The sequence below is a fragment of the Pipistrellus hanaki genome (assembly GCF_964339955.1).
Source record: "Pipistrellus hanaki genome assembly, chromosome: 5".
In the NCBI taxonomy this organism is placed as follows: Eukaryota; Metazoa; Chordata; class Mammalia; order Chiroptera; family Vespertilionidae; genus Pipistrellus; species Pipistrellus hanaki.
In genome coordinates, this window is record NC_140507.1 from 31519025 (window position 1) to 31538052 (window position 19028).

General features: G+C 36.5%; 1 protein-coding gene across 2 annotated transcripts in view; it reads left to right on the forward strand.

The window, feature by feature from the left end:
• The window catches only part of AFF4 (ALF transcription elongation factor 4), a 70725-nt gene that overhangs the window by 34829 nt on the left and 16868 nt on the right, over positions 1-19028 (forward strand). For both annotated transcript variants that reach the window (XM_084886565.1, XM_084886564.1), the window contains 8 exons: positions 6311-6347; positions 7798-7846; positions 10314-10368; positions 10997-11034; positions 11146-11308; positions 12008-12925; positions 14857-14945; positions 17451-17690. In XM_084886565.1, the coding sequence (XP_084742691.1) occupies positions 6311-6347; positions 7798-7846; positions 10314-10368; positions 10997-11034; positions 11146-11308; positions 12008-12925; positions 14857-14945; positions 17451-17690 (1589 nt within the window). The remainder of the gene's footprint in view (positions 1-6310; positions 6348-7797; positions 7847-10313; positions 10369-10996; positions 11035-11145; positions 11309-12007; positions 12926-14856; positions 14946-17450; positions 17691-19028) is intronic.

The window sequence follows — 19028 nt, forward strand, 5'->3', positions numbered from 1 at the left end:
GCAGCTGATCGATGATTCTCTTTCATCGATGTTTCTAACTCTCTATCCCTCTCCCTTCCTCTCTGTAAAAAATCAATAAAATATATTTTAAAAAAATACCTACAGTGAAACTATCGAATGAAAATAACACTAAAATGCATTTTTGAGCAAACAAGAAAATGGCAGTGTTTTCGTTTTCTTTCTCCTACTATGAACTTTTTATCTGCCATTGTACAAAGCAGAAACAAGTATGCCATAAACAGATCTATATTATCAGTATTAGTTTGTATATGCATTTATGTCTTTAACCTGGCTTTTTGTGTATAATGTACTTGTGAAATTATGCAAGCATCAGAATTTATACTCAGTGATATTTTGAGTTATGTGATAATTCAGTTCCATTCTTAATCATATATCAAAATTTAGTAACATTTTATTAAAACCTCTTTTGATGTTGCCCTCAATATTCTATATCTTTGTCCAAAAATTTGGTCTTTCTGCTTCTGTGAAAATGACTGAAATCATGTTTGGAGAGAAAAGAGAACACTAAAATGCATTTCTTTGTCAGGAAACTTACTGAAACAAGCTTAAAAAGCAGAGTTGAAGCTTCAGGACACATATATTGAAATAAATTATGCAGTGTACAGTTAGCTGTAATGAATGGCAACATAGGTGCTTATGGTAGTCTCTTTATGATATTTGTTAGATTCTTTGAAGCACTATTTTGTGTGTGTATGAAAAGTATTGCCATTAATGAGTATAATTTTAATCTAAAATATTCTTTTTTTCTGAGCCCTTTAAAATTTCAATAGTTTGGTTATATATGTCAGAAAATTAATAATAAATAAAATATACAGTTGATCCTTATATGAGTGTGTTTTTTTTAATCTGCCATGTAGTTCAAACCTATGTTATTCAAGGATCAATTGCACATATTTTAGAGATAAAAATACGAAAATTTCTAGTGATGGGGAGTGCATGATCAAAAAAGTTTGGTTGTAATCATCTGCTTGGACCATTGGAGTAATCTCCTAATATCTTTACTTTCATTCTAGTTTTTCCAAAGCTATTCTTCACTTCTTAATAGCAAGACTGATGATCTTCACAGCATGCATTTGTCATTGTATAATTCTTCTGCTTCTTAGGAAACTGCACACACACAAATCTTTAATATGATCTATAAAATTTATAAGCTATATAATCCAGCTTCTCAGGTCTTGAGTCTCATTTCTCATCACTCTTCTTTGTGGACTAATACTGTGTGTGTATTTGCCCTTCCTTATACTTATCATAATTTCCAATTTACCTTTATTTTCTTGAGTAGTTACAAAGATAGTCATTGACACTATTCAGATGGGTGTTAAGCTCCATGAGGACAAGGCCCTTGTTTGTTTTTGCTTATCATTCTCTTTTTCCAGTACTTAGGTATCAGTGAATGCCATGCCAAAGAGTTTGTGTTTCATCCATTTAGAGCAGGGGTGAGGAACATCCTGCCTGCAGGCCATATAAGGCCCACAAAATCATTTAATCTGGCCCTGCCAGTGCATTAGGGGTGAGTTAAGTAATTGTTTGACCAATATAGTAGGCTAATTTTTAAGTTGATAATTTAGTATGGCCTGCAGATGACGTTATACTATAGTAAATATCTAAATGGCCCTTGGCAAATAATAGATTCCTCACCCCTGCATTAGAGGCTCTATGAAAAATAGAAGAGCCTTGGCTGGGTAGCTCGGGTGAAACCTCATCCAGTGTGCCAAGGTTGCGAGTTCTATCCCTGGTGAGGACATGTGCAGGTATCCACCAGTGAATACATGAATGGGTGGAGCAACAGGTTCTCCCTCCCTACCTTCTTTTCCCCCCTCCTCCCTTCCTTCCTCCTTCTCTGTCCTTCACATCAATTTTAAAAAAAAGGAAAAATAGGAGAGTAATGATGTCACATACTAAGACTTGAACTTTAGAAAGGTTAGCTAGAGGCTGTAGTTGAGTGAAGAAATAAATACTGGAGTCAGGTAGATCCATTAGGTAGCCATTGTAGATGAGGACCTGAATAAAATCTTTGCATGGAAAAGAGATAGTGTTACATTTAGTAGATGTTTTGAAGATAGAATCCAGTAGTACTTGGTGACTAACTAGCTATTATGGGACGTGAGGGAAAGGAGTCAGAAATTACTTAAAAGTTTGAGCTATTGCCCTAACTGGTTTGGCTCAGTGGATTGAGTGTCAGCCTGTGGACTAAAGGATCCCAGGTTCAATTCCTGTCAAGGGAATGTACCTTGGTTGTGGGCCCAGTGGGGGGTATGCAGGAAGCAGCTGATCTATGTTTCTCCCTCATTGATGTTTCTAACTCTGTATCCCTCTCCCTTCCTTGCTGTAAAAAGTCAATAATATATATATAATATATAATATATATTTTTTTAAAAGTTTGTGCTATTAATTTTTAGACAGCTTACCAAGTAAATTAGCAGTTCAAGGGAATGGAGGATTCTTTTCATTTTTTAAAATGTATTATTGATTTCAGAGAAGTGAGAGGGAGAGATAGAAACATCAATGGTGAGAGAGAGTCATAGATCAGCTGCCACCTGCATGCACCTCACCAGGGCCAACTCCACAATCTGAACTTGTACCCTAACTAGGAATCGAATTGAACTGTGACCTCACAGTTCATAGGAGGTCAACCACTTAGCCACACTGGTTGGACAATTCTTTTCATTTTTACACAGTTCACAGGAGTGACCTTTTGGACACTGCTTTATTTATAAGTTTTTATGATAACTTTATTGAGATAAAATTCACATACCATGCAATTCACCCATTTGAAGTATATAATTCAATGGTTTGAGTATATTTATAGACATGTGCTACCACCATCACTATAATTTCAGAACATTTTCATCACCCAAAAAAGAAATTCTCTACTCTTTAGCTATTACCTCTTTTTCTTCTGTCCTCTGCAGCCCTATACAAGTACTAATCTACTCTATCTTGAGATTTTCCTTTTCTGGATATTTCATGTAAATGGAATTATACCATATGTGGTCTTTTGCACCTGGATTCTTTTACCTAGCAAAATGTTTTCAAGGTTCTTTCAAGTTGTAGCATGTATCAGTACTTCATTCCTTTTTATGGCCAAATAATATTTTATTGTATAATGTATATGACAGTTTGTATACATTCATCAGTTGAATGACATCTGAGTTGTTTCAAACTTTTGGCTGTTAATCAATAATGTTACTGTAAACATTTTGGTACAAGTTTTTATGTGATCATATTTTCATTTTGTTTGCTTATATGGTAACTATATTTAATCATTTAAGAAACTACCAGAGCCAAAACCGGTTTGGCTCAGTGGATAGAGCATGACCCTGCTGACTGAAAGGTCCCCAGTTCGATTCTGACTGAAAGGTCCCCATGACCCTGCTGACTGAAAGGTCAAAGGCGTGTACCTTGGTTGTGGCACATCCCCAGCAGGGGGTGTGCAAGAGGCAGCTGATCGATGATTCTCTCTCATTGATGTTTCTAACTCTCTATCCCTCTCTCTCTGTAAAAAATCAATAAAATATATTTAAAAATATATATATATACTATTAAAAAAAAGAAAAGAAAGAAACTACCAGAATGTTTCCCAAAGCAGCTAGCCACACCAATTTATAATACATTCCCACTATGGGCTTTCAGTTTCTCCATATCCTTGACAACACTTCTTATCTGTATTTGTGATTCTAGTCATCCTAGTGAGTATGAAATGGTATTTATTGCATTGTGGGTTTGTTTTATATTTCTCCTGATGAAAAATTATATCAAACAACATCTTTTCATGTGCTTACGGGCCATCTGTATATCTTCCTTGGAGAAATATATAGTATATTCAGATCCTTTGCCCATTTTTCAATTCAGTTGTCTTTTTAAAAAACAATATATAATTTCCATTTCATTTTTTTCTAGATAACTTTTCTTTTAGTCTTTAAGGGCTTAGCTCCTTGCATGAGCCTTGGTGGAGGTCATGGGGCAGCATTTGCAAGTTTAAATCGGTGTGGGGGTGTTTCTGGGTTTCACGAGACTGACTCCTGACTGCCTTGCTATGAATGGCACAATTCACACAGTAATAATAGTTTTACATACAGGCACATAGGCATCAGTGATACTCCCTTTGGAAATGTCCTTAATAGCCCTGGCCTCTGCTATATTTTGAATGACTAACTTCTTTTAAATTTAATTACTTTTAAAAATATATTTTATTTGATTTCAGAGAGGAAGAGAGAGATAGCACATCAATGTTAGATAATCATTGATCAGCTGCCTCCTGCACACCCCACAATGGGGATCGAGCCCACAACTCGGGCATATGGCCTGACTGGGAATCAAACCATGACCTCTTGGTTCATAGGTTGATTCTCAACCACTGAGTCATCCTAACTGAATGAGGAACTTCGTAATGGCCTGATCCTTAGGCAGGTATCAGTGCAGTTAGTGCCATGAACAGGCTGCACATGCCTGTGGCCTTTTATGGCAGGATTATTGTTCCTTCTATTCTTAGTTATCTTGGAAGTGAGAACCCAAGAGAGTTAAATTATTTGTATTTTTACCATTAAGTGGTAAGAGCTCTTTATATATTGTAGATATCAGTCTCATCAGATAATATAATTTCCAAAATTTATTCCCATTCTGTGAGTTGTCTTGCACTTTCTTGATAGTGTCTTTTAAAGCACAAAAGTTCTTCATTTTGATGAAGTCTAATTTATCTGTTTGTTTTGTGTCCTGTGCTTTTGGTATTATATGTAAGAATTCTTTGTCAAATCTGAAGTCATTAAGATTTGGCACTACGTTATCTTCTAAGAGTTTTGTAGTTTTAGCACTTAAATTTAGATCTTTGATTCAATTTTTTTAATATCTGAAGTAAGCGTCCTACTTCATGCTTTTGCATATGACTGTTCAGTTGTCCCAGCACCATTTGTTGAAACGATTCTTCTTTCACCATTAGGTGGTCTTGGTACCCTTCTTGAATATAACTTTTTTTAATAGCAAACTATATTTTTAAGTTTCATACAGTTTGGATTTTTCTTTCACAGATAATTATGTCATTAAAGGAAGACTGTGCTTATTTAATTAATTTTTTTAAAGATATGTTTTTATTGATTTCAGAGAAAGGAAGGGAAGTGGAGAGAGAAACATCAATGATAAGAAAGAATCATTGATTGGCTGCCTCCTACACGCCCCCTACTGGGATTGATCCCACAACCTATGTGCTTCAACCAGGAATTGAGCTATGATCTCTTGGTTCATAGATTGATGCTTAACCACCTAACCACTCTGGCTGGGCAATTGTGCTTATTTTAAATAGGCATTTAGGGATGTTTATGTGATTTCAGTACTATATGGTGTACTTCAGACTTAACCTAGAAAAATGGACAATTTACACATGTGAGACAGCTATTCTGATTGTAAAAGTTGCGTTTGGAAACTCGTTTCAACGATAGTGACATTTTGACTTTCTTTTTACTGGTGCTTCCTGAGTACTGGGCACCGTGTGAGTATTTATGTGCTCTATACCAGTGGTCGGCAAACTGCGACTCGCGAGCCACATGCTGCTCGGGAGCTGAGATTTGCTGCTAATGAGTTGGCCGACCACTGGAATAGGGGCTTAATCACAAGGAACAACAACAGCCTGTAATTATTGGAATCGAGTGTCTAGGTCTGTGGTTGGCAAACTCATTAGTCAACAAAGCTACAAACCGTGGCTTGCGAGTTGCATGTGGCTCTCGAGCCGCAGTTTGCCGACCACTGGTATAGGGCATATTAAGAAGTATATGACAGTTTCTTCAAGTTTTTAATTATAAGATTCTGGAAGCAGAGAGAGGGAGAAAAATTACATGGAAATACCATTTGGGTTTTTTTAGTCTGTAAAGGTGGTATTTTTTGAGATTGTATAGGTTGTACAGCTATTTACCCTGGTATACAGCTCTTGGTATTACCTTTTTAAAAAGAAAAGAATTAAACACTTTTTTAAGATCAAGAATCTTAAATTATTTGCTTTTCCAGGCCTCTAAATTAGGATATGAGTTCTATGGATGGTGCTGAAAAGAAATGAATGATAAACACTATTAGGTTGCTTTTTGTATTAAGCTCTGGGAAAGTTCATTATTATCTGTGGAATTGCTGAGGCCAATCAGATGGAATCATTAAATTTTTTTGTGTTTCTTTTATGCATTCTTGGGAATTCAACATACTTTTTCATTGAATTACCTGTAATTGAATAATTTAATTTGAAGCATTTTTCACTAATAAAACTTTTCCATATAATGTTACTATATAATTTATATCCCATTTATTATAGGAGACTCAGCAGTCCAACTTTGGCCCTGGAGAACAAAGTGAGTATTTCTTTTACTTTTGGTTTTCTTGAACTTTTCCTAGCTCATGGTCACAGTATATATTGCTTTAATAAATTTTTGCATATCTTATCCCAGTTTTGTCATCTGATGATTAGTAATGGGTTCAACTGAATCTTGATATGCTTAAAAAATGAAGAATTAAGGATCATTGGAGATCAAAACTTTATTATTAAGTACTTGAACTACAAAGTTCATGAATTCAATTTGATTGAAACTTTATAAAAACAAGAGCCATTCTGTCTTTCCATCTTCTTATGAAGATACTTGGTTCTATGACAGCAAAATTCCATGGGGTCACTGTAGCTTACAATGGATCTTCTCCTATTTGTATTTTTGTTTATTCTTTTTGTCTGGGAAGAAAGTCTGCTGTCTGCTACACAATCCCCCTTCCACCTCCTTGAGAGGAAGATAGCCTTAGGGAATTCAAGCATGGTCCCAAGATCTGATGGCTGGTGGTAAGGTTAGGATAAGGTCAGCAACTGTAGCAAATGGCTTCATTATATAGTTCTGTAACAAAACTAAGATTATCTTTGTTAAGAGCAATTCTTTCTTAAGTAAGATAGATTTATACTGATAATAAGCTATTTTGAGAGCTAAAATATGGAACTTTTGATACTTATTGTGTTACCTTTAGTGATCTTAAATCGAAACTAGATGACTATCCCTTTTAATATTAACAAAGTTTATATGTCTATTTCTTATTTCAGCATTAAAGCTGTAGTTATAGGAAAAAGGGACCTGACATTGTGAATATATAGAAAATAGAGCAGAGAATTTACATTTTCTCTTTTAAACCTTTTAAGAATATCTCATTCTTAGTTCTACTCCCCCCCAACTTCCATTATCTCTCCCCAAAATTAACTATTGGCAAATGGGATCATAAGCTGCACCTACTCTTTATTACCTGTGTTGTTCACTTAATTTATTTTATAGCTGTTTTTGTATCAGTATAAAGCTCTAGTTCATTCTTCTTAGCATTAAAATTGTGTTTATATTGTATAAAAGTACCATAATTTATTTAGTCCCTTTTTGAGGGACATTTGTTTCCAGATTTTGCTGTTACAAACTATATTATAATAAACATCCATGTGTGTGTTTATATTTATGTATTCCTCCAGATATACGTGTAAGGTAAATTTCTTTTATCATAATTGCTAAGTCAGTGGACATGTGCATTTGACAGTATTGACTAGATATTATCAGATTGCCCTCCAAAAAGATTGCATGAATTTATTGTTCTACCAACAGTATATGAGCATGTCTATTTCCACTAGTATCTCATATTATTGGACTTTAAAGTGTCACAAATTTGATGAATGAAGAATTATATCTTGTCATTTTGATTTATATTTCCTTGAAGGTATTTTGATATTTTACAATCTATATAGCCCTAGCTTAGTTGCTGATTTCTGCCTTCTTTTTATTCTAGAAAGATATAATCCTTCTTCTAAAACCTCAAATGGGCATCAGTCTAAATCGTAAGTTTATTGTTTAATAAGTTTAATGTTTGTCTTTTTTTCTAAATGTCTACATGTAGTCTCTGGATATTTAGGACAACACTTAGAAATATGTACTTTATCTTTTAAGGCAGGGGTCGGCAAACTTTTATGTAAAGGGCCAGAGAGTGAAATAATTAGGCATTTAAGTTTTAAGATCCAGATGGTCTCCATCTCAGCTATTCAGCTCTGCCATCATAGCATGAAAGCTGCCATAAATCATGGGTATCGATGAACGTAGTCCATGGCTGCATTCCATAAAACTTTCTTTATAAATATTGTGGGCCATAGTTTGCTTACCTCTGCTCTGAGATTACAGGTTTTATTTCCATCTCTTGGGGATGTATTTGTGCTGAGTGTGTGCTGATCATTTGTTTTTAATAAAGAAGACACTAAAAAAGAAAGGATTCTTTTTAGTAGTCCCTCCATTTAACCTCTAAATGTAGCATATTAAAACAACGTAGTTGGTATTGTTAAGTTTCCCTACTTTCATTTTGTAGGCAGAACCTGGAGAAAACATCAAAATTTAATAGGGTAGTATATCAAATGATAATAAATTCCAGAATTAACTCCTTCAGTGGAAACAGATAGTAGGGAGGTGAGGGCATGTGCTAGAGGGTGGGAGTGGCTGAGGAGAGGTCAATGGGGGAAAAGGGTGACTTATGTAGTACTTTAAACGATAAAGAATTTAAATTTTTTGAAAAATAATGAACGCCTCAATTTCTGAGACCACAAGTCATTTGCGTGAATAAAAGAAAGTTCTAAAGAAACTGTGGCCAGAAATAGTGTCAGCTTTATGCCATAACTACAATCTAATACTAATAATCTCAACCTCTTTAGATGACCATAAATGAGACCTGAGTGAGAATGAAAATATATAAATGCAACCAGTCCCACTTCACTGTTGAAGAATTCAAATTATATTCCTATTTATCGTATCTTTTCATATGCAAAGAACTAATGGGGGCTTACCATATATGTGCATGTCACTTTGGTTACTGAGGGAAAAAGCAAGCAGGACATTGAGTATTCTGGTAAAAGCTTTAGCATATTCACATGTGAATAGGTTCATTGAGCTGCATTATTAAATCATAAAGGCTGGGGGGAATTCAAAGTAAGTTATTTGCTTATAGGAAATCAGTCATAGAAATGCACTAAGCTCTTGTCCAAAAGAAAACTTTTTTTCTGTCCCACTTAATTGAGCCAGCCTTAAAACACTTAATTCTATTATCATTTGGTTACTTTGTTTCCATGTCATTTTTGTATGTGATAATCAGAATTTGGGGTCAGATTTAGAAACTCATGTTAAGCTTTGAGTGGATAGTGTAAGTAGTTATTAGAGTAAAAAAAATTTCTCCCACTGAGTGGAGATTATCATGAAAGTTTAAAAGAAAAGTAATGGAACTACTAGTAATGAGAAATTAAAATTTTCCAGTTGTAGTTCTCCCTAATATTTGTATTATTTTTTCCTCTTCTATAAAAAGACAAGGAGTTTCCTATGGTCTGTTACTCACGTTTTAATCTTTTTTAACATTCATTTCAGAGAGGAAGAGAGAGGGAGAGAGAGAGAGAAACATCAGTGAAGAGAACCATAGATCAGCTGCCTCTTGCATGCCTCACACTGGGGATCGAGCCTGCAACCCGGGCTTGTGCCCTGACTGGGAATCAAACCGTGACCTGGTTTATATTATAGGTGGACACCCAACCACAGAGCTATGGTAGCTGGGCTCAGTTTTTAAATTTAATTTTGATGTTTATGGCCTTAAGAAAAACATGTCTTTTTGTTTTCTGAATTTATTTGAATTTTGATCAAGGAAGATTTGGAACATAGAATTTATTTTCAACATATACATGGTCATTTTTATGGTATAGCAAAGTTTCTTATCCATAATCATTACTTCTATACAGGACACTCATCTTTCATAGTGAACTACAACTTTGACTTTTGTGTTCTGGTTTACACAATTATTTAATTGTACAGATCTCTTTATAGAACATTAGGGACAATGAAAGAGAATTGCTGGTGCTTTTATTTTATCTTCCTTCTTTTTAGTAGCTATATCTCTCAGTGGACTGTTGGGTATGAATATAATAATTTTTTTTAATAGTTAATGTGTATATACAATTAGAGAAAAATTAGAGATAACAAAAATGAGTATAAGAGTTTCTAGAAGGTGGCTTTTGTTTAATTAGAAAAGAAAAATGAATATATTACTTATGAAAAAGTTGGAGTTTCTGAAATTTTAAATTACTTATTTCTCAATTGTTACTCTGAATATGAACAGAGTAACAGACAGAATAAGACTTACTGATTCTTTTCTTTGTTTTTCAATTGACTATTTGGCTATCACAGTGATTATTTGTAGAATTCTTAGTAGATATTTAATACTCTGGTATGCCATGATAAACTGTTCCAAAAATAATAACCCTTTCTGCCTTTTCCCTCTAGTATGTTAAAAGATGACTTAAAGCTAAGCAGCAGTGAAGACAGTGATGGGGAACAGGTGTGTCTACTACTACATGATTTTGCCATTCTCATACAGTATTTGTTTTCATTATTTTTTTAAAATAAGAATTCTAATTGAAAATACATTTATGATCCAGTTATTTAAAAATAAGTTAATTCCTGCTTTCCAACATTGGAAAGTTGTACTTTTCTGCTCTGTCTTTATACCTCCATTAAATAAATAAAAAAAAATTTTTATTCTCACCCAAGGACATATTTTTATTGATTTTAGAAAGAGAAGTATCTATCCATTGCCTCCCCATATGCTCCCAAACCTGGGATCGAACCTGAAACCTAGGCATGTGCTCTGACCAGGAATCAAGCCTGAAACCTTTTGGTGTGTGAAACCGTGTTCCCGCTAACGGAACCACCCGGCCAGGACAGAAAATTGGCTTTTTCTTAATACTTATCAGGGATCAGAATATACTCAGGAAGCATGAGATTGTTGACAAGAACTATTAACAAAGCTTTTCCTCTCATCCTGGCAATTAGTTATTTTTAGTTTAAAACAGTATGTTGTGTTAAGTAAACCTTGATGCATATATTAGAGAAACCAGTTTTTTAATGAAATGTTCACATATTGTTCACATTAAGTAGATGGATTTCTTCTCATGTTTTAATTTTAGGATTGTGACAAGACAATGCCAAGGAGTACACCAGGAAGGTAGGCATTCTTTTATTTCTTAAAATTGGTTGCCAGATTTGAATGTTTTCCTGTTGTCATTGTAAAAAAGAAAAGAAACGTTTGGTCATTTATATGTTTTATCTCTTTTAGTAACTCTGAACCTTCACACCATAATAGTGAAGGAGCAGATAACTCCAGGGATGATTCTAGCAGCCACAGTGGATCTGAAAGCAGCTCTGGATCTGACTCAGAGAGTGAAAGTAGTTCCAGTGACAGTGAGGCAAATGAGCCATCTCAGAGTGCATCTCCTGAGGTGAGAGGGAGGCAGGGGTACCTTCCGTAGGCCCTTAAGGCCCCTGGTGATGCCTGTTGAAACCTGACTCAAATATAAAAGATGAAGGAAAGAAAGTTATATATTCTGACAAAAAGAAATTGAACTATCTTGTAGGAAAACTTAGTACTTCAGTTTTCTTGTTATTTGAATAAACATTTGGTCTAGTTATGAACTACTTGAGGTCATATTTCAGGTCATGAAACTATTGGATTTTTTTTTTTGTTTGGTCGTTATTTTTGTGTTTTCACATGTTAATTTATATTATGTAGTCATTGTAGATAAAAAGAGTCTTACAGTATAAGACTATACTATAGGTTGATAGTATATGGCTATCAACTGTAGGTTGATAAAATGTGATTTAAAATCTCTGTTGGTACCTACATCATTTGTTTACTTTCTGGTTATTATATGGTCTTTTAAAATTTTGCATTTAAAGATGGATTCCTGGTAGGAATACTTAGTATTTAAAGGCTATGTATGTAATTCAGCTTATATCTTCTCATTCAGGTGATTAGATGTGATAGTCAATATTCAGCCCTTTGCCTTCGTTCACACAGAACTATGAAAAAACCAATAATCTTTGAGGCATTAGCCATAGTGTTTTTCTTCTTCCTGAGATTGTAAAGGAGGGAAAAGCTTCAGTATAGAAAAAAGCATACTTATTTCTCTGTTTTTCAGCCTGAACCACCACCAACAAACAAATGGCAACTTGATAACTGGTTGAATAAAGTGAACCCACATAAAGTGTCACCAGCTTCTTCTGTGGACAGTAACATCCCCTCATCTCAAGGCTATAAAAAGGAAGGCCGAGAACAGGGCACTGGGAATAGCTACACTGACCCAGGTGGACCTAAAGAAACAAGTTCCGCTACTCCTGGAAGAGATTCCAAAACTGCTCAAAAGGGATCAGAAAGTGGGCGTGGGAGGCAGAAGTCTCCCGCACAGAGTGACAGTACAACACAGAGGAGAACTGTAGGCAAAAAACAACCCAAAAAGACTGAGAAGACGGCTGCTGAAGAACCTCGAGGAGGTTTGAAGATAGAAAGCGAAACCCCCGTAGACATGGCTACTAGCATGCCCTCCAGCAGACACAAAGCAGCCACCAAAGGCTCCAGGAAACCCAATATAAAAAAGGAGTCCAAATCTTCCCCTCGCCCTTCAGCAGAGAAAAAGAAATACAAGTCAACTAGTAAATCTTCCCAGAAATCAAGGGAAATCATAGAAACAGATACCTCATCCTCAGATTCGGATGAAAGCGAGAGCCTTCCTCCTTCCTCACAAACTCCTAAGTACCCTGAGAGTAATAGGACTCCCGTTAAACCCTCCTCAGTGGAGGAAGAAGATAGCTTTTTCCGGCAACGAATGTTCTCTCCTATGGAAGAGAAGGAACTTCTTTCACCCCTTAGTGAGCCTGATGATAGGTATCCACTCATTGTGAAGATTGACCTGAATCTCTTGACTAGAATACCAGGAAAGCCTTACAAAGAAACAGAGCCACCGAAGGGGGAAAAGAAAAATGTGCCGGAGAAGCACACAAGAGAGGCTCAGAAACAAGCCTCAGAAAAAGTTTCCAGTAAAGGCAAGAGGAAACATAAGGTTTGTAAAGAGTTGGTGGTTGTTTTTGTTTTTCAACATCAGAATCTGAAATGCAGTGGAAATCTCAGCCAAAAATAACTAGTTGAGTCATAGCTATGAGAGAAATGGAGGTTAACCCGAGGCTCAGTTGAGGCTACAGATAGAACAGTCTTCCAAAGACCACTGTGCCTCTGCCTGTCTCCTTTTGTGAAGCAGCGCAGTTTCTGATTAGGACAGAAATGGACCAGTCCAGAGTGTGCTGGCCAGTGTAGAGGGGAGAGTGAAGCAGAGATTGCAAACTAGCCTTCACAGGGTCCTTCAAATTTTGGTTTGAAATGTCTTTAGTTGGGATATGTACTCTCCAGGTTGTCACACTTCTCTCTTATAGCATCTTTTAAATTACTAATTCCAGCTAAAACATTGTCTTACCGGTTTTGACACATCCTTAAGAATTTCACCAATCCACTGTATGTAACTCTGCCCAGCTCTTTTCCCTTTTCAAACACCCATATCTGCAAGTTCAGAACTAAAAACATCTGCTGGCATATAGCTCTCTAAATACTTCCAAGATAATTTGGATTTAGAAATGAGGCTAGGTGTATATAGTTAAGGTCAGCTTTTTTTAGATCCAGGAAATGTGGAAACTCATAGTATCTATGATTGGAGGATAATAGACATATAATGGGAAGAGTTTAACAACTTACCTATATAATGGAGGTTCTTTGAGAAAAACAGCCTAATCTTTTCAGTTCTCATGAGGAAATTTTCAGTTTTAAAATTGTTAAAAATCGGGACTCTCCCGCCAAAAGCGGGATGTCTGATCACCTTAGACTAGGGATGTCGAACTCAATCAGAGAAGGGGCCAAAATCTAAAATCCAGCCTAAATCGTGGGCCGAATGGTTTACTGAACAGTCATAAACTGACAATGTCATAAACTGACAGCGGAGTGCAGTGATGACAGCGCGGTGAGGGCCACATTGCAAGGCCTGGCGGGCTGGATTTGGCCCGCGGGCCTTGTGTTTGACACATGTGCCTTAGACTAAACCCAAAACCTGGGTATGTGCCCAGACAAGGAATTGAATGAACTGGAAACCTTTTAGCGCATGGGAAGACACTCAGTCAACTGAGCCATATCAGCCTTTTTTACTCTTTTGCTTAAAACTATATTATTTACAAGAAAATATCCCCTTCCTCTAAAAGGAATACCCCTTATCTCCTCCCCTCCATTAAACTTCACTTTTATAATTTCCTCCCAAGTTTTCTATATCAATACTTGTAAGTCAGCCCTGGTCCTGTAGGGCTGTGGTGAAGGCAGCTGATCAATTATTATTTTCTCTCATCATTGATGTTTCTATTTCTTCCTCTCTTTCCCTTCTTCTCTGAAATCAATAAAAATATATTTTAAAATAAATAAAATGTTATGCTAAGGGAGCCAGATACAAATGGCACCAATTTATGATTTCATTTACATGAACTGTTTAGAATATGCAAATTTATAAAGACAAAATGTATAGATTAATGATTGCTAGTGTCTGGAGGTGAAGACAATAGGGAGTGACTTCTAATGAGTACAGGGTGACTTTTTTAAGATGATGAAAATGGTTTAAAATTGGTTGTTGCCCTGGTTGTACAACTCTGTGAATATACTAAAAGCCATTGAATTGTGTGTTTTTAAAGATTGAATTTTATGGTATGTGAATTGTATCTTAATTTTAATTTCACACACCCTGCCCCAAAAGACTAAAGGAAATTTGTTTTAATATTTGGGCTCTGTTTATATAAAATAGGAGATTACTACTGAACCTTAAAACCTACTTCACTAAACATTATTTAAATGAATTACTTTACATTTGTCCTCCTACTGAAGTTTTTCAGGGATAAACTGTTTGGGGGTGACTAGTTCTGGAATCTATAAAGTTCAAACCTAGCAGCTCTTTCTGTTTTCATCTAGAATGAAGATGATAATCGAGCCAATGACAGCAAGAAACCCAAAACAGAGGACAAGAATTTAGCAGGCCACAAGCCACCCAGCAACAGAGAGTATGTCCCTAAAACATGTTACATGTGTGTAATTTGCTATTAGGCTTCCTAATATGCTCTTAGAATGTTCCTTTTAGCAAGTATATATCGTATACATGTATACATATACACCAAATAATGGGAGCTTTTGCTTTTGGCTAACAGGGATGGAAAGCGTTTAAGGTTTATTCACCTTTTTTTTTTTTTTTTTTTTTTTTTTAGTGGAGTTAGAGGTGAGAATAGTAGGGTCTAGTAATAATTAATGTCGTTTTTTAACATTCGTTTAAAATCTTGCTTGGCGTTGACTTGTATTGACATAACCTTCAAACACGTGGTATCTATAGAACGTGTGAAGTGCAATTAACAAGTTTTGCTTGAAAAAGTTTGTGTTTGGTTTGGTTTTTGTTGCAGAACTAGGGCTAAGAAGATGGCGGATGAAGAGCATATTCGGCACTGCATGCTTTACGAGTTCCAATTAGGAAGAAAAGCAAGTGAGGCTGCAAAAAACATCTGTAGTGCTCTTGGTCAAGATGCAGTTAGCGCCAGAAAATGCCAGAGTTGGTTTGAGAAATTTCGCGAGGGAAATTTTTCGTTAGATGACTAGAGTGGTCGAGGCCGTGTGTCCAATTTTGATCAAGAAGTTCTTCAAGCTCTTTTGGTGCAAAATCCTCAAATTACCCAACAAGAGCTTGCGACAGCTTTAAATTGTTCACAAAAAACAATTTCCAATCAATTGTGTGCACTTGGCAAAGTCCAAAAGTTTGGAAAATGGGTTCCTCATGAGTTGACCGACAACAACCGTAATCAGAGTCACAATTTGCAGTTCGCTCCTCTCTCGTCAAAACCGTTTGCCGTTTTTAGAGCAAATTGTTACCGGAGATGAAGAATGGGTGCTGTATGTTAATTTGAAAAGGCGGCCTCAATGGTTGGACAAAAATGAGGCTCCGCAGCCCACGCCAAAACCTGACTTGCATGCGAAAAAAGTGATGTGTGTTTGGTGGAATTTTAAAGGAATTCTTCATTATGAACTTTTACCATCTAACCAAACCATTACAAGTGCAGTGTATAGTGCCAAATTGGAAAGGTTAGCCCAAGCTTTAAGAGAAAAAGAACCCGCGCTGATTAATCGGAAGGGCGTAATTCTTCACCACGATAACGCACGACCGCATACTGCAAGAATCACTGCTGAAAAACTGCGCCAGTTGGAATGGGAAGTTCTCCCTCAACCTGCATATTCTCCTGATATTGCCCCTTCCGATTACCATTTGTTTCGTTCTTTGCAAAACTTTCTTCTTGGAAAAAAATTTAATAATCAAGAATGCCTCAAAAATGCATTGACCGAATTTTTTGCATCAAAATCACAAGAATTTTACAACAGAGGGATTAAAATGCTTCCTGAGCGTTGGGCACAAGTAGTAGAAAACAACGGCAACTATATTGTTGATTAAATTTTGTTGTATTGTTTAAATAAATTCGATTTAAAGTATTAGAAAACGACATTAATTATTACTAGACCTAATAAGAAAGTAAAGTTTTACAACTTTCTGGCTAGATAAGTTTATCTGTAACTCACAAGAGACTGGTAATTCATGAGCATTAACATCTTCATTCACCATCCATCTTTTTGTTGTTATTCAACTAGTATTTATTGAATACTTTTTGCATGACAGGCCAACGGTTAAGCATCCTCCTATATAATAAAGATGTAATATGCAAATTAACCCTCACACCCTGACAAGATGGCTGCCTATGGCCAGGCCAGCAGGGGAGTTGGTGAGGGATGACCAAACAACTGAACAGCAGGCTGCATGAGGCGACCAGGCTGGTGGGGGAGGGGGCAGTTAGGGGTGACCAAGCCAGCAGAGGGGGGCAGTTGGGGGCAACCAGGCTGCCAAGGGGGACAGTAAGGGGTGATCAGGCTAGCAGGGGAGTGTGGCAGTTAGGTGCAACCAGACCAGTGGGGGGGGGAGGGTGTGCAGTTGAGGGCAATTAGGTTGGTGGGGGAGAAGTTGGGGGTAATCAGGCTGGCAGCAGGTGGGGGGGCAATAAGGGGTGACCCGATCAGGGAAGGGCAGTTAGGGGTGACCAGGCCAGCAGGGGGGGCAGTTAGGGAGAACGAGGCCTGCAAGTGGGGAGCAACTAGGAGTGACCAGGTAGGCAGGCAGATAGCAATTAAGAGCCAGTGGTCCAGGATTGTGAGATGGATATCCCGACTGCTAAACCAGTAGACAGATATCCCCCAAGGGGTCCCGGATTGGAGAGGGTGTAGGCTGGGCTGAGGGAACCTCCCCCACCCCCAGCACAAATTTCATGCACTGGGCCTCTAGTTGGTATATAACCATGGCAGGGAAAGGCCAGACAAGACGCACGCACTCATGAAATTTACAGATTTGTTTTGCAAAAACCATATGTCCTAGTTATCTCATAGGTAACAGCAAATTTGTCTTAAAAGCAAAGAGAAATGAAAAAACCCTGTTGCCCCTATGACTGTGTGGAGAAATGAGGGCATTTGTTTGGTTTTGGCAGGTCATCTAAACAGAGTGTGGCAAAAGAAAAAGATTTATTGCCTTCTCCTGCTGGGCCTGTTCCTTCAAAAGATCCAAAAACGGAGCATGGCTCTCGAAAGAGGACCATTAGTCAGTCTTCTTCCCTAAAGTCAAGTAATAACAGCAATAAGGAGAATAGTGGCAGCAGCAAAAACAGTTCCTCCACGTCAAAGCAGAAGAAAACTGAAGGGAAGACTTCCAGTAGCTCTAAGGAGGCCAAGGTAAGACACTGGGGGCCTTAGTCTTGAAAATCAATTTCATTGCCATGTGACTTCTCCAAGGTGATGCTGTACTTTGAAAATTTTGTAAACATCTCATTAAATTTATAGATCTGTGCATTTTTAATCTTAGAATGTCATGTTCTTGATAATAAACTAATGCAGTGATCTAAGACCATGAAAGCAGCAAGTCAGCTGGCTACATGCCTAATAATTAAGATAGAAAACCATAATTGGAAGAGTTGGTTGTGGGAAAACAGTTGATTATGATCGAATTAAAAATAGTTCCAGTTGCTTCTCTATGGTTTGAAATTGGCTTCAAGTTTTTAAAAATTGGATTTCATAAGCAAGTTATATTACATAAAATTACAAAGCAACCATTTGGCTTTGATTTGTGAAGAAGAAGAAAATTCTTTAACTGAGCTAACACTGGAATTATTTCTAAAGCATGATCATATGTAGGGGAATATTCTTAATGTATGTGGATGGAAATTAATGCAGTTTTAACAAAAAGCTTCTTGATCTATCACCCTCAATGCAAATAAATAAAAATCTTTATTTGCATTGCTTTCTAAATTGTTCCGATCCAGGAGCAAACTCTATGACAAAATTAAGAAAATACCTATATTTTTAAGAATATAATTCACTGTATTATTTGTAACTTAAGTAGCAAAGGTTTGAGAGTTGAAAAATTAGATGAAGGCAGTTAGTTCATTAAATGTGGTAATTAAGTCTTTTAAATTGAAGTAATTTAAATTGTGAACAAAGTGTTTCAAATGGAAATTTACAGAAGGCCTTTTCTCTGGCTGGACACCTTTCTGTAGTGGTTTAGAGTTAGTCCTAGTATTCTCTGGAACCTGAGTGTCCTGTTGGCTTCCTTCACTACTCTAGATCTCTACTAACCTGCTTTTTGGCTCATTCTTCATCTCTTCTCCTTTAATTGTAGGATTTTGAGGCCTATATGCTTCTTTTGTGAAACCTATTGTCTTTTTTTTTTTTTGCACTTATTCAATAAGCTTGCCTGCTCATTTGGCTTCTGTTAATCTCATAGATAAAACTCAGCTGCCTGTATCTCTTCCTTATTGGTTCATTAGCTTCTTGAAAGCAGAGATTTGTATCTTGTTTGTTTGTTTTTTTTATCTAGTGTTGAATTTACTGGGTAATCAAGAAATATTTGTTGGATCAAATGTGGATATTTGGGGTGGGAATGGCTGGAAGGGGCAATGGGGGGGGGAAGGCATATGTAAAACTTTAGAGAATAAAAAAAATAAAAATAAAAGCTATAACCCCTTATAAAAACAAAACAAAATGTGTATATTTGACAAACTATAAAATAGAGG